Below are 26245 nucleotides of genomic sequence, written 5' to 3'. Positions count from 1 at the left end.
CTGCAGCAACAACTTGTGGTCCCGGAGGCGCTCATCCCCGAGTTTTTGAATTTTTTTCACGACAGTCCTTTAGGTGGTCATTTTGGCCGGACAAAAACCCTCCTGAAGATTCTGGGGGTGGTGTGGTGGCCATCGGTCCGGACAGATGTTTGCCGCCACGTGAAGAACTGCCACACGTGTCAACAGCTGAAGAACCCACCTGGTAAACCATCAGGGATGTTACAATCGACTATTGCAGTTGGACCAGGAGAGACTTTGGGGTTGATCTGATGGGGCCATTCCCGATGACCAGCTCAAGAAAGACTGTCCTGATGGTGGTAGTGGATTATTTCTCTAAGTGGGTGGAGCTATTTGCACTGACAGATGCCCGTGCCAGCAAGGTGAGCTCCAACCCGAAGAATGAGATATTCACCCGCTTGGGGGGTACCGAAGAACATCATCTCGGACAGGGGTCCCCAGTTCACAAGTTCAGTCCTTGATGATCTCTATACAGCCTGGGGAGTGAAGAAAAATCTTACTACAGCATACCATCCCCAGGCTAACATGACTGAACGAGTGAATCGGACCCTGAAGCACATGATTGCCTCCTATGTGGGTGAACGCCATCAGGACTGGGATAAATGGCTCCCTGAGCTCCGGTTTGCCCTGAACACCACGGTGCACGAAGCCACAGGTGAAACGCCTGCTTTGGTGGCGCTGGGCAGACAGCTGAAGGGCCCGTTCGACCGACTTTTACCCGGAGCCCCTAGTTCACAAATCACCCTTCATAATAACACTTTGAAATTAGAAGAATTTCGGCGGAGAATCCAACAGAGGTTGGTGGAATCGACATCCAGACATGCCCGGTTATATAATACCCGGCAGAAGGAAGCGCACTTCAAGCCGGGAGACTTGGTTTGGACTAGAGCCCACCACCTCTCGGATGCCAGCAAGCGGTTCTCCGCCAAGCTCGCGCCTAAGTGGTTAGGTCCAGCAGTCATCATTAAACAAACTGGTCCAGTTAATTTCCAAATTCAAAGGGGTATCGGCACTAACTCCAAGCTTGACACTATTCATGTGGCCAATATCAAGCCGTACTTCGGCCCTCCCTTGTCCAAGGTTGGGGGGGGGGGGGGATGTAGCGGGGCTACATAGTAGTAATAGTGTTGTCAGTGTTAGTACCATGTGCGTCTTGTTTCCATCATCCCATTTGCTGTTTGTGTGTCAGTGAATGTCGTCCCCGTAAAGGGGGACAGATAATGGGAGCAGACCGCAACCCCAATCCTGGAAAACCACCTGTTTGCTATTATTCAATTACATCCATCTCAGGACTATTTAAGTAATCAGGGAGAGAAGAGAAGAAGGAAGAGAGAAGAGGAAGGAGAGGAGAGAAGGAGATTTTTCACATTCACAACCACGAGCCATCTGTACCTGTTATATTCCACATCGCGCATTTCCATCCAGTTTGTTTTTCTATCCGCCGGACTTGCTTCAAGAACCTCATTACGAGAGACCCCGGGGTCGGAATTAATCGTCCACCACGCACCGAGGATTCACGGTGAGGCTGCTCCATTTTGTCCGGGGAAATTCAAACGACTCATTTTTTGCTAGTTCAGTCAACCGCATTCAGGACAGTTTTTTATAACCGGACTCAAGTTCACATTCATTTCCGTATCTCATTCAGTTTTTGGTAATTGTGTTGTTTGTTATATGTTACAGGGGCAAGGGAGGGTTTATTGTGTGTGTATATATATATATATATATATATATATATATATATATATATATATATATGGTGTTGCTTTGGTGGAGGGATTAATATATATATATTTATTGTGCATTTTGTTTTTTGTTGTTGTTCGTTTAATATAATTACGCACCTATTTTACATATCACCTGTTTTTGTGAGCTTAATTAAACCGTCGATTGTGGGGAAAATTTTTATTTGTTAGAGGTACGGCTTGATATTTAGATTCAGCTCAGTAAATTATCCAGGCCACAGGTCTTGGAAGTGTAGCTGCCGGCCGGGTAAGAGGTCGGCCGTTACAAGGTTAGTGGCCAAGTAATACTGTTTCCTGCATTTACAATGTTCCTTGCATCACCCATCGAGATCTTTTCTGTTTGTTTCGGTGAAGAGCCGCAGCAGAGTTGTGAGCCTGCTGTTGCTCCGGCAATGGATAAACAGTCTTCCACAGACGCTGTGATTGCACTTTGGGACGCTCTTTGGTGAGTTGTCCAGTTGGGGGAGGTCCCAAGAGAGTTTAGAAACCTCACATTTTCTTGAATGAGTGCCGCATTAATAGGAATGTTTCTTGAACGAACATCACTGAACCACATAAAAACGGCTTTTTGAACGTCCTCAAATGCAGCAGTTCGCATACGTTTGCAACCTGAGATTTTTCTTCTTTTTTTGCTCGGTCTTTGAAGAATGTTGACAGTGTCGATGGTGAAATTCTGAATTCACTGGCAATGCCTTTTTTTTTTTTTGCTGCAATTGAGAGCTGCAAAAATTAAAAGTTTATTTTCTAATATGAACTATTATCGTTTTTTTGTGTCTGACGTTTCTATAGGAGGGTGACAATGAGATAAATTCCAATGGATGTTTTTCAAATGTTGACGAGCAATAAGCAAAAAGTATCACCGAAAACAAAAATAGCAAAAAAAAAAAAAAACAGTACAAGGAAAGTTCGAAGAAAGAAAAGATTTTTACAGTGTTTCTGATTGTGGATCGTTGTGCACAACTGAGCTGTGACCACAGAACTAACTGCTCTGTGGGTGATTCATTCAGGCATTTCAAGGTCTTCTGGACCCTTTGTTGTAATGAAAATATCTGCTGAATGTACTTCGTAGTAGCGAGATTTCTATCGACTCGTGTTATATGAGGAAACTGTTGGGACCATACAAATACTTCATTGTAATGAAAATTTCGTAGTAAAGATATTCATTGTAATGGAATTTTACCTGTGTTTTTATTTTCAACATTTACATCAACAAAGATGTGTATATTTTTTATATGGAATGTAAACACAATTGTTTTTTCGTTTTAATCATTGAAAGTACAGTGGAACCTCGGTTCACAAACATCTCGGAACACGTACAAATCGGTTTACGACCAAAAAGTTTGCCAAACTTTTGCATCTGTTCACGACCACACACTCGGTATACGAACAAGCCAGTTTCCCTTTCAGTTTGCACATGTTCAGTCTCTCCCTGTGCATTTCTTGTGCAGCGAGCAAGAGAGAGAGAGCGAGAGAGCACGACACACACACACGAGAGAGAGAGACACACACACAGGCACGCAAGAAAGAGAGACACACACACAGGCGAGCGAGTGAGACAGAGGGCTGGACGCATAAGGTAGAGAAGGCAGTTAAAGAATGCACTGGGCTTGTTTTTGTTTTCACTTCTGTTTACAGCGATCGGTTCGTAGCGTGCATTGTTGCAATGTTACTTTTCTTGGTGGTTTATTAAATTACGGATTTTTTCAAATGTTCATTTTTTTCCCTGTGCTTAAAACTCATTAAAAAAAAGTGTTTTTAGCCAGCGGTTGGTAGCGCTATAGCGCGAACTATTGCAGTGTTAGTTTTCTCTGTTGTTCAAGGTTTTCTCAGTGTTATTCAATGTTTTTACATTTAGTTTATTATTACGCTGTGCATTCTATGGTTTAATTAACTATATTTGTGCTTAAAAACTACATTTTTAATGTACATTTTACATACCATATGAACTGTATGTAATGTATTACATACAGTTCGTATGATTTGGAATGGATTAATTGTATTTCCATACAATCTTATGGGGGAAATTACTTCGGTTCACGACCAAATCGGGTTACGACCAGAGTTTTGTAACGAATTATGGTCGTGAACCGAGGTTCCACTGTACAAATATGGACTCAGGGCCATCTTAATGTATGAGCACAATTGCCACTGGCTGGGGGCCACAGGAGCATAGGGGCCCATGATGTTTCTGATGCCTATGTATGTTTCTGTTTTGCTATCAATACAGGAGCTCCAGCGCACTACTTTGCCCGGGAGCCAATGATGTTGTTATGATGGCCCTAAGTATGGTAAAATAAATATTACACCTCTTGTCAGCCTAACTTACCTCATGTATTTCATGCTTAATGTACTTTATACAACTAACATTCAATTATTAAATGCCTTAAAATTAATATTATGTACAATACTCACACTGATTTGAAAGCTTCAATTCCATAAATAATTTGATGGCCACATTAGGTTATTACATTAGTTTATCACTGAGGTTATTTTAAATGAAGCACAAACACAACAATGGTTCCTGTACCATCATAGGGCAAGGGGCAGACACCTTGGGACTCACAACACCCACTGATTGATGCGCACGTGGTGGTGGGTAAACTGCCAGTCAAAAGACAGAGCAAGGCAAGTGGAGTACATTCTCAATGACCTTGTTGTTAATCCTTTATTAAGATCAAATCTTTATGAGAGTGGCCTGCTGAAAAACAAAGGTAACAGTAAAGCAATTCAACTGATGCTTGAAATAAAGAGACACAGACTGCTGTCTACATTGAAAGAATAAAAAATAATCGTCTGTTTACTGTAGTATAAATCCTGTTTATGCCCTCATGACTTTCCACATGAAATACATCTAGAGAAATCCCACTTTGACCTTCCTTGATCAAATGCATGTACAATTTAACATCCAGAATGTTAAAAGAGGTGAATAATATATTTTGATTTGGTCAAAAGAAAGCCCGTACATGTAATGTAGAAAATACTTCTAATACCAGATAATTCATATTCACTCCATACTGTACATCCAGATTAAATGTTTAAACTGTCAGACTTAAATCATTTTAATTAAAAACATTTTATAAAATTAATCGAAAAATTGATTCCAGATTTGCATTGTTTTCCCTTTAAATGCTGAAAGCTGGGATTAAGTCAGATGTTAGGTTATGCTTTTTATTTTGTTTGAAGTAAACAAAATGGAAATCATTGTCTAGCAGCCACTGAATATATTAAGAATAACTTATTTATGACAAACAAATGTAAATTGGAAATGTCAATTTTGAATTATTCCCTATAATTTATATATGCAAAAATATAAATTAATTTGGATGTGAGTAGAAATAAGATAACATAGGCATTGAAATCACACAATACAGTTTATGACAAATTCATTCTTTATCTAAGCCTTGTTTAAAAGGAGTTAAATTATACAAAAAAAGTTAATATCACTTTTCCTTCATTTTAATTGATACAGTACATTTCTTTTATAATTCATTTTACATTTTTTCTACCTAAACCAACTATATTAATAAATTTTGACTATAGAGGCATACTCTAAAGTTGAAAATAAAGATTGTTTTATGACTTAATGATAGTAAATTGTCAAACGTTTAAAGCATCTGAAGGTATTGGACATTTCATTATAATATAAATCAAAGTCTAATTTTGATTTGACTTCATATCATTGAAAGATATCATCAAAATCTCATTTTACTCATTAAAACAGTCATCAAGTAATATTCAATATTATGTCCATAAACTACAATAAACAACTTTAAATAAAGTGCATAAGGAAATATTAAAAAGCAAAATAAATCTTTTTCTGTATATAAAGGTTTATACATAAAAATGGTCTGATGAAATGTAGGCTAAAAAGCTCCTGTTCCTTGTTTTCATTTATAGCTAAATTACTGGCTAAACGAAATGATAGATGAGACTGTTTACAATGTAATTGCTGTGGTACATCTCCAGTTATATATTTGTGCTGCTTTTTTTTTTTTTAATAAATCAATTCATAACAACACTACGCGCACACAGAGCTTAACCATTAACCACTAAACTACTATTGGTTCATGAGTGCTTAAGTCTGGTCAGGATGCTTTACCACTATCAATAAAATATAAATTTCAGCACAGCAGGTAAGGAAAAAATAATAAAGTTAATGCTGGTATCTTAAAGGTTTCTTTTGTAAGGCAAACATCAATCAACCAAGAGTGAAGTAATTCATCTCAAGACATGTTCTGCACCTCATCAACAGTTTTTAGTTTCCACTGGGTGATACTCATCTACTCCTATTCTAGCTAATACACATACAGCAATCATTTCCAGGTTTAGCTTCTAGGCAGTCGGCCAACTGGTAAAGCTTTCATTTGCAAATTCCAGTGAACAGGTGAATGTTGGCATACTCATCTATTAGTTAGCCCCCAAACACACCCTATCTACCCTGACATATGAACAGTGAGAAATTGTGATAGGTATTACGACTAACTTTACTGTTTTAAAGTTTGAACTTGGATTGAGGTGACCCTTCTGTTGACAAGTTCAAACTTTAACTGTACAGTATTCAACTGGAAATTTTAAGTATTCCCACACTCAATCACGGGTCTCTCCTGTGAGCTCACTCCATAGATGGCAGGAGAACACCCTTAATCAAGAGGGATGCATGCAGGGCTATGAAATGAAGGAGACGGACTACATTTTCTCAGTATTTTTCATCATTCTGCATAAGATTACATTCTTTGCCACCAGAGAAATTGCATTCCACATTCCAAAAGCTAGTGTCTGTTCCACACCATGCCCGTCACACAAATGACATCAGACTTGAGCCCCACCCTAAACATACCACAAACGACAAATGACACAAAGCTTTCCTTTGCAAATTTTAATACAATATAAGACTGTCAGAAATTTCAAAGACATTTAAATAGACATGCAGACCTTGTAAGTCTTCAGTGAAAGTTTACATCAGTGAGGCTAAAATGGGGCAACAGCTCCTCACTTGAAAAGAAAAATGTGTTAGCGTCTGACAAGAGGATGTTCTGCTGTGGCTGGGACCAGTTAGAGGTTGGGTTTCACCTTCACTGAAGGCTTAGATGGCAATCACAACTCTCCATAACATTTAATAAACATCCTTTGGGACTTCGTAGCAAGTCAAGTAAAAGCATAATATAATAAAGATATTTAGAAATCCTCCTTGCAAATCATGTTTATTTATTATACTCAGCAATGTTAAGGTCAGGTTTTGAAGGAGTAAAGTGGGTTTAGAGAATTAATGGTTTGTTGAGGTAGGCAGAAAGATCCCAATAAGAAGCTGCTGCACAAGAGACCAAGCAAAAGAGATGCCCCCTGGTGCCCATATAGTGCAATAAATTTTCTTTTATGTTATGTTATACAGTATGATGAGATTATTTGGAAATTCCAAAATGTTCTGTATGAGTGACACTGGGTATGTAACATTCTTCAATGGACTGGTGCCCCCATAAAGAGGTGGTTTTTGCCTTGCACCCATTGTGACTGAGATAGGCTGCAGCCCCCTGTAGCGGAGCACTGGACTCAGTTGGTTTGAGTAGTTATGTAGTTTTGTTAGATTTATGTTGTATTCATATAATCATGATGTGAAACTATACTTAAACTGCCCTTTTTATTGCTGCTTACTCCTCAATGGTGTCTTTTAATGTTGTTTTTTTTTGTTTAAAGTAACAATACCAATAAGCTTTTATTACTTAAAGTGTGGCAATAAACTGAAAGTAATTTTATCTCGAACTAAACACCAGCATAGCACAACACTGATAGCAGCTGTCTCTGTCTTTGAATCCGAGTCCTGTTCTCAACAGTAAAGAGTGTGGACATTCCCTTTTAATTAATTGAGTAAGTGATTCTTTTTTTATCATAAACAATTCTCCTATCCATTGTCCCATTCATAATTTACTATTGTAAATACAGTATAGAAGGACAATATGAAGATATAAATGAATGCAATAACTTACTGAAAATGTATGACAAAGAGTGGCACGTTGCAGCCTCACAGCACCTGGACCGAGACTACAGTACCTTCTGTGTGATTCTCCCTGAGTTTGTCTGGGTTTATTTACACTCTCCAAAGAATGATATCTATCCATTCTTTAAAACTATACCATAATTTGACTTAATACTGTGGCAAACAGTAAGAGTGGGCAAAGTTCAGAATACCCCATGAACACAGTTAGACCAAACAAATTAATTCTGGTCCTAAAGCTGAGTAGAGGCAATGAGTAAGTGAATGTGTGTAGGAAAGAACAAGCAACAAGCAACACACCCTCAAGACTTGTATAGAAAATGAAAGTAATGTATACCAAAACTTGTGATTTTTTTTTGTAAATAGTATTTATCTATTTCTAGTTCTTTTCAGTGGCAGATATCATTTATTACTCTCAGGGAGGGAAAGTGAGGGAATGATATATAAACTGGGAAACCCTGTTACACGAATAAACAGACAATACCTTAATTTTTACGTAACATAATTTATGCAATTTGCATTTCTCATATAACACCCATTTCAATAACGCATAAACTTTATGATTTCAATAGTTAGCTGGCACATACTGTACTTCAATTTACAACCTGGATATCAGTGTAACTTGCATTGAAGTATGTGAGAGGCACTGTTAGGTTACATCCACACTATTACATTTTTGTTTGAAAACACAGACATTAGTCTCCATTTTGCCTTAGAATTCCATACTACTCTTCAGTGATGTCATCGAGGCACTGTTAGGTTACATCCACACTATTACATTTTTGTTTAAAAACACAGACATTAGTCTCCATTTTGCCTAAGAATTCCATACTACTCTTCAGTGATGTCATCGCTATAGCGAGGGGGTTGGTGGTTCTTTTAATAATTTCTTCAAGATAAAGTGGATAATACTTTGTAAAAAAGGGTTGCAGCTCTGACATATTCCAGGTTTAAAATTTCAGCAATAGAATGTGTGTAACACTCTGATAAATTTAAACTCAGGATACCTTTCTACATCAAGTATGAGACATGATAATCATTTAAAATTATAAGGTTGATTCCACCTGTTTTAAATGCACAGCAATGAATACGTGTTCTTTGTGCTTATCGATTCCCCAGTCTCCTCTGTTAACTGTGGGGGCACAAAATACATGCCATATGTCCCAGAACATGGATATGGCATCTGTCAGGACAATTTTACATATCTGCTGGTTTACGTCTGGGAGCCAAGATGAGATATGAGAAGAATAAGCCTTCTTAATAATTTTTATAATTATCTGTTTATTTTTGTGGACATAAAGAGCAAGAGCACAGATTTTACCCCATTGATGCCTTATAATTCTATTTGGCTATATCACCACAAGCTCAAATGAAACATGAAAGTAATTGCTTACTAATTGTCTAATTTTGTCCTGGTCATAGAGTTTATGAAAACTCTATTATGGTTCACATAATAGGGAAGAAATGTAAAAAGGCAAAGATATTTATTATGAACGATTACTATACAGTGATAAATAAAATCTCATTTTTTTTTGAGTTGTCATTTCATGTGAATATAACATGATTAAAAATGTATATTGACATTAATTATAAATTCTGTATGAATTATTTTCAATTTTTATTAGTTTTTTAATAGTTTTTATGCTGCATTGATCTTACCCACAATTTCTTTCATCTTTCTAGATTGTGTTTTAATTGATCACCCCTTGTTAGGCTTGAGATCTAATGAAAAATAACTGTGCTGTCTGGTTATCCCAAGAAATATCCTCTTGCAGTCAAAAGACAATAACTGATGTTGCCAGTTCAACTGAGCTCTGACTTGTATGGATGCTTAAACAGGTTGGTTTGTTTTGCAGATTTTCTTGTTTCATTTTTATATAGTTTATGCTTAGTTGAGAAGACTTTAACTAGACTTTGTTTACTAAAACAAAAAAAATTCAATTAATCATGCACAATCTCAACAAAACATTTCATTGACATTTAATTTTTGTTCCACAGTATTAAATATTTTACATCATACAGTTAGCTCCTGCACATTGACAAAATGAACTAAATATCAACTTAACTTTAAATAACCACCGTAGGTATTCATGTTTTGTAGTTTCACTACTGTGACTAGATGGATTACTCATTAAAGGCTAAAGTTCTCTTTTCATTTTAAATGTATTTATGAGATGTTTCCATCAGAGATAAACCACCAGAAACAGATGCAGCACTTTCATCCTTTCCTTCCAAAACAAACTTTAAACATGGCTTTATACAGATCTATTTAGTGACCATGCAGAGTTCCTGATTTATATCCAACACTTCCTGATAAAAACAGGAATGAGGCACATCACAAGAAGGCCAGATAAAAGAGCACAACCAGATGAAGTATCACCAGTACATGTGGGAAACGATGAGGTAATATGAACACAGAAATGATTTTGAACTCATCTGGGTACAAAATCCAAACATTAATTTTCCTAATAGTGGAAAACAGTCTGAAACAAGAAAAATGTACACCAAAAAAAATGAAAACAATGGAACACCCATAGCAGGAGATTATTAATCTTCTTCTGAGAGATGAAAAACCTTCAAGCCTGATCTGAAATATGTTAGCACAAATTTTGACAGCTGCTTAGGCAGGTTTTGTTTTTTATTTTAATGTTCAGACTGGATAAAAGGACAGACCTGATCTTTTTGGTGCTGTGATAATGTAATAAATGTAGCTAAGGATGAAATGAGTCTCATGATAGCTCTTAAGGATATAATTTCATATGTACTGAACAAAAAGTACGTATTGGCAAACAGATTGGCACATTTAATGGTGACACTTGTAAATATTGTATAATGAAAAAAGCATATACAAATATTTAATGAAGTCATTATTCATAAAAAAAAACATTTTTATTTTTAGTTAAATCATAATATTTCTGTTATCTGCATTACATCTTTTCCATATCTTTGTCACAACTTGCTTTTTATTATTCAATATGCATTATCCATTGCTTTGATATCAAGTAAAAATTCTAAACAGATTGCTTTTAGTTGTAAGCACAGCATATGATGGCTAGACACATGCAAATACTGTGATGCCATATCCCTTATCTGGTCATTTGACAATTCCTTTCAGCCCTTCTTAAAATCATCTTTAATGATCTGCTGTAATTTATTTGCCGCACAAACAATTAAACCTTTGAATACCCACAATCCACCCAAACCTGTCACTTCAAAAACAAATATGCACTGCTCCCTAAAAAATGGTGTGTGCTGTCCACTCAATAAAACTCCTCCTGTATCTGTTGGTAATATTTTTTCCATTTATGTCCAATATGAAGGACTTTATATTACAAACATGTCTTTCCACTTCTATGATGGTTAAGCTATTGAATTTACTGTCTTCATCTGTTGTTTGGTACATGGAAAATATGGATTTTACCTTTGTTATCTGAAGTAAATTTCCTTGTATTGCTTAATAGTAGTGCTGAGTATAAAAGATGTTACGTAAAATAGAGATTTGTTGGTGAATTTGCCTCTCTTATATTTTACTTAAACGTCATATTAACATATCAAAGCTATTTTTGATTACCTATATTAAGGTGCGTCACTGACTATAAAGTGAGGAAAATTCTGAGATGATACAAAGCAACTTGAATGAAGCATTTCCAAATATAACACACACAATTTGCTCAGCTCTATTAAATCAAAAGTTAAATTGTGCCATCAGTTGATTTTTCATTAACACAATAATTTAGAAACACTGAAAGTGAAGATTTAGTTAAAAAAAGTGAAAGTTTGTGGAGTGGGTTGTTTTCTGTCATGTTCTTTCTAATAAATTAGTTTGCCCCCTCACAGAGTGTGTCTGAAGCTCAACAATGGCCTATGTCTAAAGCTTGTCTTTTCTAATAAAATAGGCAGAGTAAGAGAAAAATAATTTATTTATCCTTTTGAGAACCATGGTCACAAAGAGTACAGATAAAAGAACTGTATTGTACTTTCGTGACACCATCAGTGAAGTCCCCTGCGTGTTTGTGCGGCCAATGTTACTTTTTCTGATGTTTAATAATGGTACAGACTTTGAATTAGTAAATTTGTGAAATTCATAGGCAACAACAAAGATGGATGGATAGCAAGCAACATGAAGGTAGCAAAACCAATTCAAAATAACCCAGATCATCTTCAAAACTGAGCAGCAGAGAAATGTTAAATTTAAATACGAAGTGCTTGGTGCAGACACATTGGGAGCAATCTCTCAAAAGAATTGTGGATTTTACATTGCTATGACATTCTCATCCTCTAGTTCATGTCCATAAACAATGAATAAAGCAAGTAAAATGTTAGGTTCCATTGTAGAAAGTGTTAAAGCTACATAAAAGGATGCTATGCTCACACCGGAGGATGATGTGGGGAGATTGTATCTGAAGTAGTGCATGCAGTTAAGGTCACAGCAGAGCAATAAAAGTCATAGCAACTGTAGAAAATGTGCAGAAAGCCACAGTCGAATATGTCCCTTGACTAAAGGGGGCACCCTCCTCATGACAGGCTTGGAGAAACATATCTGTCTTATGCTGGAGAATTCTCAAAAGTATCAATACAATCAATTAGGCAGTGTTCTTTTGGTTAAATAGTACATTACGAACTTGAGAACACCATAGAACATTAAGGGGAGATGCATTTAAGACAGAGGCTAGTATGTCTGTATTACTAGGGTGTTGTACCGTGTTAGCCATTATGAATATAGTGAAAAGTCAAGCAAAATGACACCTTTTATTGGCTAACTAAAAAGATTACAATATGCAAGCTTTCGAGGCAACTCGGGCCCCTTCTTCAGGCAAGATGTAATCAAGAAGGGGCCTGAGTTGCCTCGAAAGCTTGCATATTGTAATCTTTTTAGTTAGCCAATAAAAGGTGTCATTTTGCTTGACTTTCACAACAGAGGCTAGGAAACACTTCTTCACACAAATTGTCAAGTGAATTGGGAACAGTTACCAATTCATGTAGCTGAAGCAGAAACTTTAAAAAGTGTGAATGAAATATTGGGACAGATTAGTATTAGCTAACCAAACAACCCTGAAGAACTGAATGGTACCCTCTCTTTCATCCCAGTTCTTATATCCTGCAAGGATCACACTAGAGTCCTGTAAAGATTTTCACATTTAATATTGAAGTAGGGGTGTAGTTTATTTTTGTGTGTAGATCACAATTGTAGAGCTCTGTTATAACTCTTCCAACAGCACTTGCTGACAGTCAAACCTGTGTAAGTGTGGAGGAGCACCCATAGCAGTCTGCATCTTGTTGATGAATTTACTTTAAAGTTTTGATCTTTACATTCTGTGGTTTTACTGTAATTGAATGGAGCCATGATTTCTGAAGTTAACAGAGTGAGGTGAGCTGGTCAGATTTACTTCATCTAATTAGTGCTCATTTTAAAATTGCTTAGGATACTGGAGTGGAGTGACCGGCTCCTCTGGTGTGAAGATTTCAATTATTGGAAGTACTGTTTTAAAAAAGAATTATTGATTGAATGCGCTTCCCAGCAAAAAACTTCTTAACACTCTTATAAAAATGTTCCGTCAATTAAAATCAAACAAATATTTGAGGATTTGTTTGTTCAATAGGAGTACTCCGCTTTGAGTTTTGGATTTTCACAGGTAGTGATTCTCCATCTGGCAGATTTTTTTGCACTGCACTTAAAATAATAATATAAAACTGTGTCAATTGATAACTCATTCAAGATCATTGGTCTTACTAGAAAAGAATGCTTCTGCTTGTATTAATGCTAATGTTCAGCAGATGACATTTTGTGTTCATTGTCTAAATGTTAAGGTTTTGTGTAGTGATTTATGATTATTTTACTTTGTTTTAAAACATATAGTATTTTGTTGTATTCCTGTGCTTATATACCTCTCCATGGCCTAACAAGACAGATTTTTTTTAGACACAGAATCTAAAAGAAGAGATGGTGTTGTGTTAGTTATTAGTCATTATTATTAATTATGTGCTCATAAAGCAGCATCTTACTGGTAATATGTCAATATTCAAATAAGGAATTAAAGTGAATATCATATTAAAAAAAATCATGAAAATATCAATTTCCACAGCCAGGCTCATAAAGCACAGTGGTGAAGATGCAGAGTATCGCCGAGGTACTGCACAAGACAAAGCAAATAATGGATATATAACTTAAAATACAAATTACTTTTAGAAAGTAAGTACACATTGGGCTTACCATTAAGAAAAGGATTTTTGTGTGTGCATAGATAATTCTATGGTATTGGCATCTTATTTGCTTTTACATATTTTAAAAAGATTACGAACACAACAGTAATTTGTGCCATAAGCATGTCTTTCCCACTCTTAGTAAATGAAATACTATCAAAGTAAATGAAAACATGAGAAAAAAATCCACAACAAATGCTTTGTTTCCTCATGCCAAAACAAAATGCCTTTCTCTGGTGTGGTCGTTGCCACTGGTCTGCACATGAGGATGAAAGGAATGTGTAAGACAGACATTTTTTAAAAGAAATTTTTATAAAGACATACTAAAGCTTCTGGCTCCACCAGCATCAGGAATAAAATCTGCTTATACGGTATACCTGAATTTTACGTTTTTATCTTCCTAACTGTGCGGCGAACCAGGACATACTTTTTTAATGCTCTAGTGAATTGTAAACTAAGTAATTTCAAAAATATATAATCTAATAAAATGAATTGCAAGTCACTGTTCAGTCTGGCACCAGCCTTTTAACCACAAGCACCCGGAGCCATACCACCCTGGATTGTGCTCTCATTAGATTTCAAAGGTTAAGCAGGTTGGGCTTTGTCAGCACTTTGCTGGCGATCTCCTGGGGAATGCCAGATGTGTTTGCATTACACAGCCATTGTGGGCAACAGTAAATACCCCACAATAAGGGTGAGGTTTGCCGTTCAGTAATGGAGTAGCTAGATCAATGGCATTGCTTTCTATGCAGTGTTTGTATTTATTCTACCAACATAAGATTAAAATGAAGATAAGAAAAAGGCTCTGTGTGAAGCAGTGGAAAAGAAGATTACAAAAATGGTTACATTCATTATAAACAAGTACAATGTATGAACAGGCAGGTAATAACATCTAATATATAAATGAAGCTATACAGTGTCACTTCTGAAATGTAATTAGGTGTACACTCTATGCATATACAATATTATAAAATAAAAGTCAAGATGTAGATAAAAAGAACACTTAAAACATCTCTACATCTATAAAGCATAATTTATTCTCTCTGTATGTACAACTTTGTTTTTAAAACCACAGACTTCAGATTTGGCAAAAAGGTACTCCTCAGCACAAGTCAGGCGTTTGACATATAATTTCAGCATTGACCACTCACTAGGGCAGCAGGGGAGGATTGGGGCTGGAATGAGTGGCATGAAATACTACAGTGTGATCTATCGATAGAGAAAGAGCACCACACAGGTTGTGATGTTGGTGTGATGATTGGTATAATCCAGGTTTAATGACTGTCCATTACATTTAACTTTTTCTGTAATCAAGGATTTCCCTCACTCTTTTTGCCATGAACACAAGCCATCCTGGGTGGGGTCATATTGCCTCTGAAGTTATTTATTGCATTATGGGGTCTTAAGCATAATCAGTCTGTATTACGCCACCATTGCAACTTGTCTGGCACTGTTTCTCCGCCATACTTGAAGGTATACTCTGCTAAAATTGTGATTACCAATTGTATTTACTCTAAATACAGTAACTGTTCCACTTTAAATTTACAGCAGACCTTTGAAATAATATCTGCACAAAGCCATAAAATGCAGCTGCATTTACATAAATAAACTTTACTTGTTGTGTGTTTGTATGTAGGTATGTTTTTCTGTTTCCATATCACTCAAAATCAGCTGCATTTAGGGACAGTCTTTAACATATTGGCTCGGTGGCACTGATATTATCAGCTCTCTGGTATTGAGCATTAAGCTCTTACTTTATGATGTCCAAGACTAACTTTAAAACTGAATGACTGAAGGTGAGTAACAGTCTGACCAACATGGCTGGAGGGCAGAACGATTGGCCACTGTCTTAATAGGATGTGATAAAAGAGAATTCATATTTATACCATCAGTTCCTCTCATCAGATTAACCCTTATGTTTCAAACAACTGTGGTTCCCTGCCAGTCAGTAATTTGCACCCAGATATGTCTGGCCAAACTGTATGTCACCTGCTCTCACAAAAACCTTACTATGATATTTTTACATAAAATCCAGACAATGCTTAGAAACACTGCTAAGAAGACTATATAGTCAAATGTGGTGCCAGTCCATCAAAGGGCAGAGACACTCATCTACACAAATCTAGCCGATTTAAAATGTCTGTTTAGTGTAACAGGAAATGAGAGACAGAGTCCTGAAAAAAACCCTACATAGATAGAAGGGGAATGTGCAGTGACCATACTCAGTATACTAAACATGGTGTCCAGGAGCCATGAGGCACCATTGCTACTAAACACTAAACCGCCATGCTAGACTATATATTCAAAGTGTTGAATATGCTGCATTGTAAGAAAGAACCAACACTGAATAAATCTGAAATCCATCAAATGTGCATTGTAATCAAAACAGAGAAAATTCACCAGCTTCATCTCTGGAAGGCAAGTGCCAGTCTTGGAGGGAATAGCAGTTCATTACAAGAACACACGCACTAAATTCTTTGTCTTCTTATGCTTGCTTCTTTTGCTGTGGGGTCACCACAGTGAATCATCTTGTTCCATATCTATGTGCATTTTCAAGATATGGGATTAAACAATAAGATTCTATTTGGAAGTGCGTCTTTTTTTAAAACATTACTATACATAACTTAAAAGCTTCATACCAGAGGAGCCAATCACTCAATAGTGGCAGTTGGAAAACAATATCCTGAGCAGTTTTAAAACGAGCAGTAATTGGATGAAAAAATCCAAGAAGCTAATTTCTTACCTCACTCTGTTAACTTCAGAAATCATGGATCCAATCTATCGCAGTAAAACCACAGAATATAAAGTTCAAAACTTTGAAGTGAATATGCAGCTGAACCAGCGATATCAGTCTGCCTGTTGCTACAGTATCAGTTCAGCACACTGTACACACATACACATACACACAAAACAGGTGACACTATTTCACTGTACGTTTCTTGAAATTTACAAAAATTGCCACTTGAATGAAATTTGATGTGCATAATGTATATGATATGTACCTTACATTTAATATACATAAAATGTGTAACTAAAGGTGTTAAGTAAAGAGGGAAAAAAGGGACAAACATGTAAAATCTTTTCTGGTTCCTTCTTAATGGGATGACGCTTTCAATGAAATATTCCTGTACTTAACAAGCCACCATGAAAGACAGTGTTTAAACCATAAATACTGAGTAATGCTATGAAATACTGCAAGCACATATGCTATGTTATTATGTGAAGTCAAAGCAATATTGTCTGAAACTGAAACAAAAATAATACTCAGAACATAAATGGAGAAAGGAAGCAAAACCACATAATTATTTACTTGAATGATCTTTTTCATAAAATAAATAAATGAAAATTATGCTGATTTTGAGAAAAGGTATTTAAAGTGAAGATCACTTACTTGAACTGTAGCAGTGTGGTGGTCTGCTACAGGTGCTAGCTGCACATACTGGACCTGAATATCACTTGCTTGGAGCGGGGAGCCCTCTACTCCAGCCGCTGTGGGATCTGTGGAAGCCACTGCAATCAGCTGGGCACCTCGCAGTACCTAAAAAAATAAGAAAAAAGTTAAGTACCTATTGATTTATCTATCACCAGGATCTGTAAGAAAATATCTTAAATGAAGGCAGATCGGAAAAATCATTAAGGATCAAAAACTTCCCAGCCTATATAAGCTAACACATCGATGAAAAGGTACCCTACCCTGTATCACCTGCTTGAATGAAAAAGAGAACCAGGTTGTAAAAGGAATTCTCAAGATTCTGGTATCTAGAGCCCAATACATCCTTGTTAGTTCATTGTGCCATATATAATAGGAACTATAATTCTATTATGTGCCACTTACAAAAAATATTGAAAAAAATAAGGACTCATCATTACTCTGTTCCTCAAAAAATGAGTGATGGCACCAATGGTCTCCACTTCAGTGACTGTCTGCCACTCACACTAGAAGTCAGAATCAGAATACAGTAATCCCTCCTCTATCGCGGGGGTTGCGTTTCAGAGCCACCCGCGAAATAAGAAAATCTGCGAAGTAGAAACCATATGTTTATATGGTTATTTTTATATTGTCATGCTTGGGTCACAGATTTGCGCAGAAACACAGGAGGTTGTAGAGAGACAGGAACGTTATTCAAACACTGCAAACAAACATTTGTCTCTTTTTCAAAAGTTTAAACTGTGCTCCATGACAAGACAGAGATGACAGTTCTGTCTCACAATTAAAAGAATGCAAACATATCTTCCTCTTCAAAGGAAACAGAGAGGAAAGCAAACAAATCAATAGGGCTGTTTGGCTTTTAAGTATGCGAAGCACCGCCGGTACAAAGCTGTTAAAGGCGGCAGCTCACACCCCCTCCGTCAGGAGCAGGGAGAGAGAGAGAGAGAGAGAGAGAGACAGAGAAAAACAAAGTCAAAAATCAATACGTGCCCTTTGAGCTTTTAAGTATGCGAAGCACCGTGCAGCATGTCGCTTCAGGAAGCAGCTGCACACAGAAGGTAGCAACGTGAAGATAATCTTTCAGCATTTTTAGACGAGCGTCCGTATCGTCTAGGTGTGCGAACAGCCCCCCTGCTCACACCCCCTACGTCAGGATCAGAGAAAGTCAGCGCAAGAAAGAGATAGAGAAAGTAAGTTGGGTTTCTTCTCAGCCATCTGCCAATAGCGTCTCTTGTATGAAATCAACTGGGCAAACCAACTGAGGAAGCATGTACCAGAAATTAAAAGACCCATTGTCCTCAGAAATCCGCGAACCGGCAAAAAATCCGCGATATATATTTAAATATGCTTACATATAAAATCCGCGATAGAGTGAAGCCGCGAAAGGCGAAGCGCAATATAGCGAGGGATCACTGTAACAGACCTGGTTCCCCATGTCTTTCCATTACAAAAAATGCTAAAAGGTGATGGTAGTTGTATGTTCATTTCACTGAACATAACCAATAGATATTTGTCCATATAGAAAATATGAACATAATTTATGTGGTACCACTAGTTCCTTTCCCTGCTTGTTTACGCTTTTGTTTTTAGTTGACTAGATTATTGTAACACACTCCTTTCAGGACTACCTAACAAAGATGTCAATCGGTGGCAACAATTGCAGAATGCAGCTGCCAGAATCTTAACTAGGAAAAGGAAATCTGAGCACATCTCTCCAGTTTTTATGTCATTATATTGGTTACCTGTGCCATTAAGAATTGACTTTAAAATACTGCTAATGGTTTACAAAGGCTTGAATAATCTCGCTCCGCCCTATATTTTGGAAAGCCTGTTACCTTACACTCCAACTAACCTTAGATCTTCCAATGAGGGTCTGTGTATAATTCCAAGAGCTATACTTAAAAGAAGTGGTGAGGTGGCCTTCTGCTGTTATGCACCTAAAATCTGAAATAGTTTATATATAGAAATTCACCAGACCAATACAGTGGAGCATTTTAAAAAGCTGCTAAAACCCATTATTTTGACATGGCTTTCTCATAGCTACTGTAACAGATGAGGCTTGTGTCCACCTCTCGAACCCTCAGGTACCACTCTTGACACGAGGTAAAAGTACAACTATAATTTATTTTGTTATTATACGGTGCACCAAGCACTCTCCTCCACATACTCATAAACACAATAAAGACTCTCTATAAACCAATCCTCCTCGCCCAGACACTTAGCCCACCTTCCTCCCAGCTCAGCTCGGTGTTCTGGGCTTCCCAGAGTCCTTTTATAGCCCCTGACCCGGAAGTGGCTCCAAGCCAAACCCACCAGTCCGTTTTCCTTCCGGGTCAGGGCAAACAGTCCTTTTCTTCATCCCGGGAGCACATCGCTTCTTCCAGTCACGTGACTGAGATGCACTCCCGGGTTATAGGGCATGCCGGAGCCCACTAGCCCCCCTACAGCGACTCCTGGCGGCCCCCAAGGTATCCAGCAGGGCTGTGTCACAACACTACAAAGTCCATGAGGCCCTGCTGGAACTCGGGGCACAAATATGCTGTCCGGAGGGCTCCTCCTAGTGGCCTGGGGGTGACGACCGGAGTCCATAGCCGGTCGTCTGTCACACTACATTTAAGTTTATCCCTGTTAAACTGTATGTGCACTGAATTATCATTTTCATCAAGGCTCCGCAATCTGTACTAATCCCTACTATATTCTGCTGTTCTTTTTCTGGTGTTCTGTGGTGGTGTTCTATCACGCCACCACCACCTGATCAAGGCACCATGCAGTACCTGTATCGATGGATTGAAGGCAGTACCCCAGATGTCCACATGACCACCATCATCAAATTCTTTCACGTGTAGCCTGAAAGCCATGAGGACTGATTTAGATCATTTATGTTAGGTAGAATGCCCAGTGGTGGCTGGGAAGTCTCTAGGCCTTGGAACACCTGCAGATTTGTTTTTTTTTTCTCTGACCCATCTGCAGTTTTTTTTTTTTTTCTGTCCTCCCAACCACCTGACCTAACTTTATTCTTTGTCATTTAGTATTTCCTAATCTTATTTTTGTTTCATATAAACTTATCTTTCTTCATCTTGTAAAGAACTTTGAGCTATACCATTTCTATTAAATTGTGCTATATAAATAATAGTTGTTGTTCTTGTTTATGATGTTAATTTTAATTCTGTAATATTTCAACATACTGTTTTACACTGTAAAAGAAACCAAATTCTTCTATCTTCTCTGATATTTGCCTGTATGATGTCTTGTTGTGGATCAGGTCAGCAAGCTGTGTAGAAGAGTACTATCAGTTTAAACAGTAATAATTCCTTGCACTACATCTGCAGAGTGTGGGTTCCAGTTATGAGCTGCAAAATTTCCAAAATGTACCACTAGGGGGAAATAAAAGCTGGAAGCCGGCACAAAAGAGCTGCTGCCATAAGGAGATGGTGTTCCAAAATGTCATTCCAATTGTAGGCTTATGGCACTCCATCACAGAAATATTATAAAATTAAGGCATTTTTATAACATGTAGTATACAAAAATATATTTATTTATTTCTGTCTCAGAATTTATGACTGTTATGCTTTATTGTCAAGGTGTTCAAATTGCAGGCCTTCATAAAATTATAAAGTTAGAGATTGATGACACATATCCCATTGTGTAACTGGCAACAGGCCCTGCACAAAATGTCAGTGAATGTGGCAAGGAATTCGTACAAAATGTTATTGACAGGAATTTATTGTAATAATGTGAACATTATCAAACAACATTTCAAAAATGAAAGTAATTCTAAACACGAGTCATCACAAAAAACATCAGCATATAAACTATTGATACAATTGTCGTATTTCACGGAAAACCTTACATCTCAAGGGTTCACATATCAAGCCTTCAAGTACTGAAATAAATGCAAAAACACCAATAAAGAGACTGTTAGTGAAGGTTAACAATCAAATCTACTGAACAACGTAAATAAGCAGCCTTACGATCTTGAGTTTGCTTTTGAACAATTGATTGAGAACCAAGATGAACAACGTATTAACTCATTTTCAAACTGGAAAGGCTCATACTGAACATTTAAATCTAGGTGGGACAAAATAATTTAGGAATGAAGGGAATAAGCCACAATCCCCCGAAAAATGTGGACTAAAAGGAGCTTTAATTCTGTCTCTTGGCTTTATAGATTCCACTCTCATAAGTAAAAAATCTCATAATGAACCAATCAGCATTTTTGTAAAAACCCCTTCTTTCCACTAATATTATAAACTTAGATGTGAAGGACAGTTATTTGGCAGCCTTACATGCTGAGCAGCAAAAAAAAGTGAGTGGTGCTATACTGCTTTTTAAGTTCTTACTTGTCCATACATCTTCACAGCCTTCAGTCTGAATGACATTAAGCCAAAAAAGAGGATTAATTGGCCCAGGTGGTAGATTTGCAGGAAACAGACCAATTAAATCAAGCTTGGAGCGATATCAAGCCCATAAAAGTTGTTTCTGCCAACAGTAATTAAAACAGTAAAGATGTGTAATATAGAATATATGCATGTAGATTACTGCTTCCTAAAATTTGATTCAGCCAAAGCCAAAAAATATATTTAATATGCGGTTCATTTCTTATTTTTCTAAATCTATTTCTTCAATGACTGTGGTTCCTTAGAAAGAAACTGTGTAATCCAACATCCTTTTTTTTTATTTAACTTTTCCAACATAAAGAAAACAAAACAAAGTAAAATGCATAATTAACTGTGGGATTCAAACAGTGGTAGACTATTAAAAAGAAAAAAAAAAGTCACAAATAACAATGTGGCTCTCTGTCACAAATGTTATTTTAAAGCCAAATGAATCCACATGGATTCAGCACGTGATTAGAGTGGACACCAACAGCTTAAGCACTAAACCTGGATAAATGTTGGAAATTTTTAATTGTAACTAAACTATGGCTAACTATAGTTCTTAGTATCTGGCAACACATTGTCTTAGGTCATTCAGCTAGCAGCCTCTGAGCCAGAAGATGAGTGGTGCCGTTGGCTGGCATTCTTCTGCCATAACAATTGTCCAACATTCTAGTACCAGTTCATTAAAAAAAATAAAATTCTGTTATTACATAATAAAAAAGTGGATAGCGTTTTAAAGGAGAAAAAAGTAGAAAACTAATCGCTGTGGTTAGGACTGCTGCTTTTATAGATCCAGAGACCTGTGTTATTATCCCAATGCTGGGTCTTGATGCTTTTTGTGTTTCCAGCATCCTATTTTTATTTGGAAAATCCAAATTGGCTCAATATAAGTAAATATGGGTGTGTTTGAGAATGGGCTCTGTTCTGGATTGGCACCTCCTTCGTGGTTGGTACCCTACTTGAGCACAATGCCAGGAAAAGCTATTACCAATCCTGGCACCCCTAAACTTAATAAACGACTTACAAAATTAGTGAATGGAGAATAAAAGGGTTGAAATGACTGATTTTTAATTTATTATTCACATATAGCTACAAAGCTCCATTTTCAGAAACAATTCATTTAGTGTGTTAATAGTAAACTCCCTTAGCTTATCCTTACATACTGTCACACACGTGCGCTTAGGAGGCAATCAACAGGCCCAGAGGTGAGTGAATGGTTACAAGATGGGGGGGTTGTATGACGGTGTTAATGCCTCTCCTTCTGACCTTACAGAACTAAAGAAGAGAAATAATAACGTACCCGAAATAATTAACTCGGCAGATAACCGTTCATGTTACACTTCAACCTCCATAGCAACACTTCCGGCTCCTGTTGCTAACGTCTCTTTCCGATCCTGACATGATGACGGCACTTTCCGGCTCCCGCTGATGACGTAATTTCCGGTCCCGCCACGATGACGTCACGTTCGGCTCCCGCTGAAGATGTCACTTCCAGTCCAGCCATGACGATGTCACTTTCCGGTTCCCATTGATGACGTCATTTCCTGATATTACCACTTCCTGTAGCCATTTTGATTGCATTGTGTATAAAAGCCGAGAGAAGCAACTTATCATTGTCGAATGTCTGATAAAATCATTATGTATCATCTTGACCAGGAGCAAATCATTACAAGGGGCCAATTCCCAAACCTTTATATTTGTTTGTGACTTGTTTATCTTCACAATTGGCGTAGTCGGCAGGATCGATTGTCTTATCATGACCGAGGGACAAGACCTGAATGTAGTCGTGAACACTCTGGTGACAGAACTCCAACAAGTAAAGATTCAGTTGGGAGATACTCAGACCAGATTGGCAGAATCTGAGGCACGGGCAGCTGCAGCAGTAAGAGTGGAGACATCCCGGTCAGTACCTCCTCTATTAACCTAGTTAACCGAAAGAGATGATGTGGAATCATACTTCCTGATATTTGAAAGAAATGCCAAATGTAATGCATGGCCACATTCGGAATGGGCCTACATTCTGGCTCCTTATCTGAAGGGGGAGGTGCAGAGGGCTTACTATGATCTGTCTGAGGAGTAGTCCTCCAACTATGATCTTTTAAAACAGGTGATATTTAAACGCTATGGCGTATCTACGGAACAGCAGGCGAGGGAATGGCGTGAGTGGAAATTTGACCCCGAAAGATCTGTGCAAATACAAGTGTACGAGGTCTAGGGCAAAGTGGGCTGATGGCTACAGCCAGATGTAAATAGTGCCCAACGGATGGCCGAGTTGTTAACCATAGAAACCTTCATACACACACTACCCAAGAATCTCGCCCAGCTAGTCCTCCACCAAGATGTGTCCTCCATGGATACTCTAGTGGAGGTGGTAGATCGACATTGGGGGTTTGTAAATCAGGCGGATCAGAACGGCTCTCTCGCCAACCCCGACAGTTCGTGTGCCTTTTGTGAGCCTACCCGATTTACTACGGATGTCTCCGCTAAGAAGAAAGAAAAACCTGCCTTACCTCCGTGCTGTTTCAAGCGTGGAGGGCTGGGACATCTATTCACCGCGTGCCCATCCCCGGAGCCAATGGACTGTTCTTTGGGAAAAGGAGAGAGGTATTGTGCTGTTGTTAACCCCTTATCTTCCCCATGTACAAGAGCAGTAATTTTGAATGGATATAGAGTAATGGTGTTATTCGATTCTGGAAGTAACATATCTATTGTTGCTCGTCATTTTGTTTTGCTGTGACAGTGGTTACATTATAAGATCAGCTTAAAATGTATACACGGGGATACCCGATACTATAACCTGCTTCTTGTATTATAACGGTGGGAGACGTCATGAATCGCGTGACCGTGGCTGTAATGATGGATCCGCCGTATCCTGTAATATTGGGACGAGACTGGTCTCAAATAAATAGCGGTAAAATAAAAACTGATCCTGTAGCTATTGAAGGCCTGATAATGGAGGGTAAAACAGTTAATCCGATTGCCTCCACGCCGTGTAATAGCTCCAAAATAGTGAAAGTGACACCATAGAAAACGGAGACAAAGGCACATTAGGCACTACGAGGGGCCTCCCACCACCCGAAGGACCTCATGCGACCGACGCTCCGCCCCTTGAGGTAGCCCAAGATCCCATTAGTGATTTATCTTCTCAATTTAAATTTACTCCTTCCTCTTTTAAACGGGAGCAATGGAACGATGATTCCTTGAAATTCGCAAGAAATGCAGTAATTTCAGTAAACGGACATAAGTCTGATGAACCTGTACCACGAATGCCTTACTTTGTTATAAAAAATGATTTATTATATCGCGTTGCAGATCATGAAGGTGTTGTACATGAGTTACTGTTAATTCCACGCACATATCGTCGTCAGGTGTGTGAATTGGCACATGCTCATTTACTTGGCGCCCATTTGGGGACCGAAAAAACGTTAGAACGCATTAAGTTCAGATTTTACTGGCCGGGAATTAATGAGGAGGTCAGACGTTTCTGCACGTCCTGTCCGGAGTGTCAGATCCGTCAGATTCCTAGAAGGGACCGTGCTCCTCTGATTCCCCTTCCCTTAATTGATGTGCCCTTTGAAAGAGTTGGAATCGATCTCATGGGACCCATTGAAACTTCACTGCGAGGTCATAAATATATACTTGTGTTAATTGATTATGTCACGCGATATCCAGAAGCTGTCCCGTTGCGCTCAGCCAATTCAAAATCAATCGCACGGGAAATAGTAGGGATTTTCACACGTGTGGGGATTCCCAAAGAGGTTTTAACAGACCAAGGAACTCCCTTCACTTCAGAAACATTCAGGAAGGTTGCTAGGTTACTCAGGATTAAACATCTGAAGACGTTGGTCTATCACCCTCAAACTGATGGGCTGGTACAGCGTTTCAATGAGACGCTTAAACAGATGCTACGTAAGGTAGTTAGCGAGGACAGAAGGAACTGGGACCAGTTACTTTCCCTCATCCTCTTTGCCTATCGTGAAGTCCCCCAGACCTCCACAGGTTTTTCTCCATTTGAACTCCTTTATGGAAGACAACCCTGTGGTTTATTAGATATGTTAAAAGAAGGATGGGAAGAGGAGGTCCTCTCATCTTCTAATATATTGGGAGTATATCGCGCAATTACACAATAGATTAAATAAAATTCGGCCTGTACTAAAAGACTATATGGAAAAGGCTCAAGCAGCGCAGGCACGTTATTATAATTGTAACACCACCCTCAGGGAATTCCGCCCGGGGGATCGTGTTATGGTGCTCGTACCTACTTCGCATTCTAAATTGTTAACTCATTGGCATGGGCCTTATGAAATTAAGGAATGAAAAGGGCTGGTCGAATATTTAGTTAAACAACCAAATCATCGGCCATGCGAGTGTGTATTTCATATAAATTTGTTAAAGCCGTGGAAGGACAGGGACGTCGAGTCTCCCTCCGGCCAGCCACGCTCCCTTCTTGTAGAATACCAACCCCTTAATTTCGGTTCTACTGTAT

At 38.0% G+C, this 26245-nt stretch overlaps 1 protein-coding gene across 1 annotated transcript in view; it reads right to left on the bottom strand.

Annotated features, from left to right (window-relative positions):
• Positions 1–26245, bottom strand: part of banp (BTG3 associated nuclear protein) — a 377911-nt gene that overhangs the window by 20668 nt on the left and 330998 nt on the right. Inside the window, exon 12 of the mRNA XM_028810115.2 lies at positions 17342–17488. Coding sequence (XP_028665948.1) covers positions 17342–17488 — 147 coding nt within the window. The remainder of the gene's footprint in view (positions 1–17341; positions 17489–26245) is intronic.

The sequence above is a fragment of the Erpetoichthys calabaricus genome, chromosome 9, assembly GCF_900747795.2.
Source record: "Erpetoichthys calabaricus chromosome 9, fErpCal1.3, whole genome shotgun sequence".
Classification (NCBI taxonomy): Eukaryota; Metazoa; Chordata; class Cladistia; order Polypteriformes; family Polypteridae; genus Erpetoichthys; species Erpetoichthys calabaricus.
The sequence above is the reverse complement of the archived record's forward strand: the minus strand, read 5'-3'. Positions and strand labels throughout refer to the sequence as shown.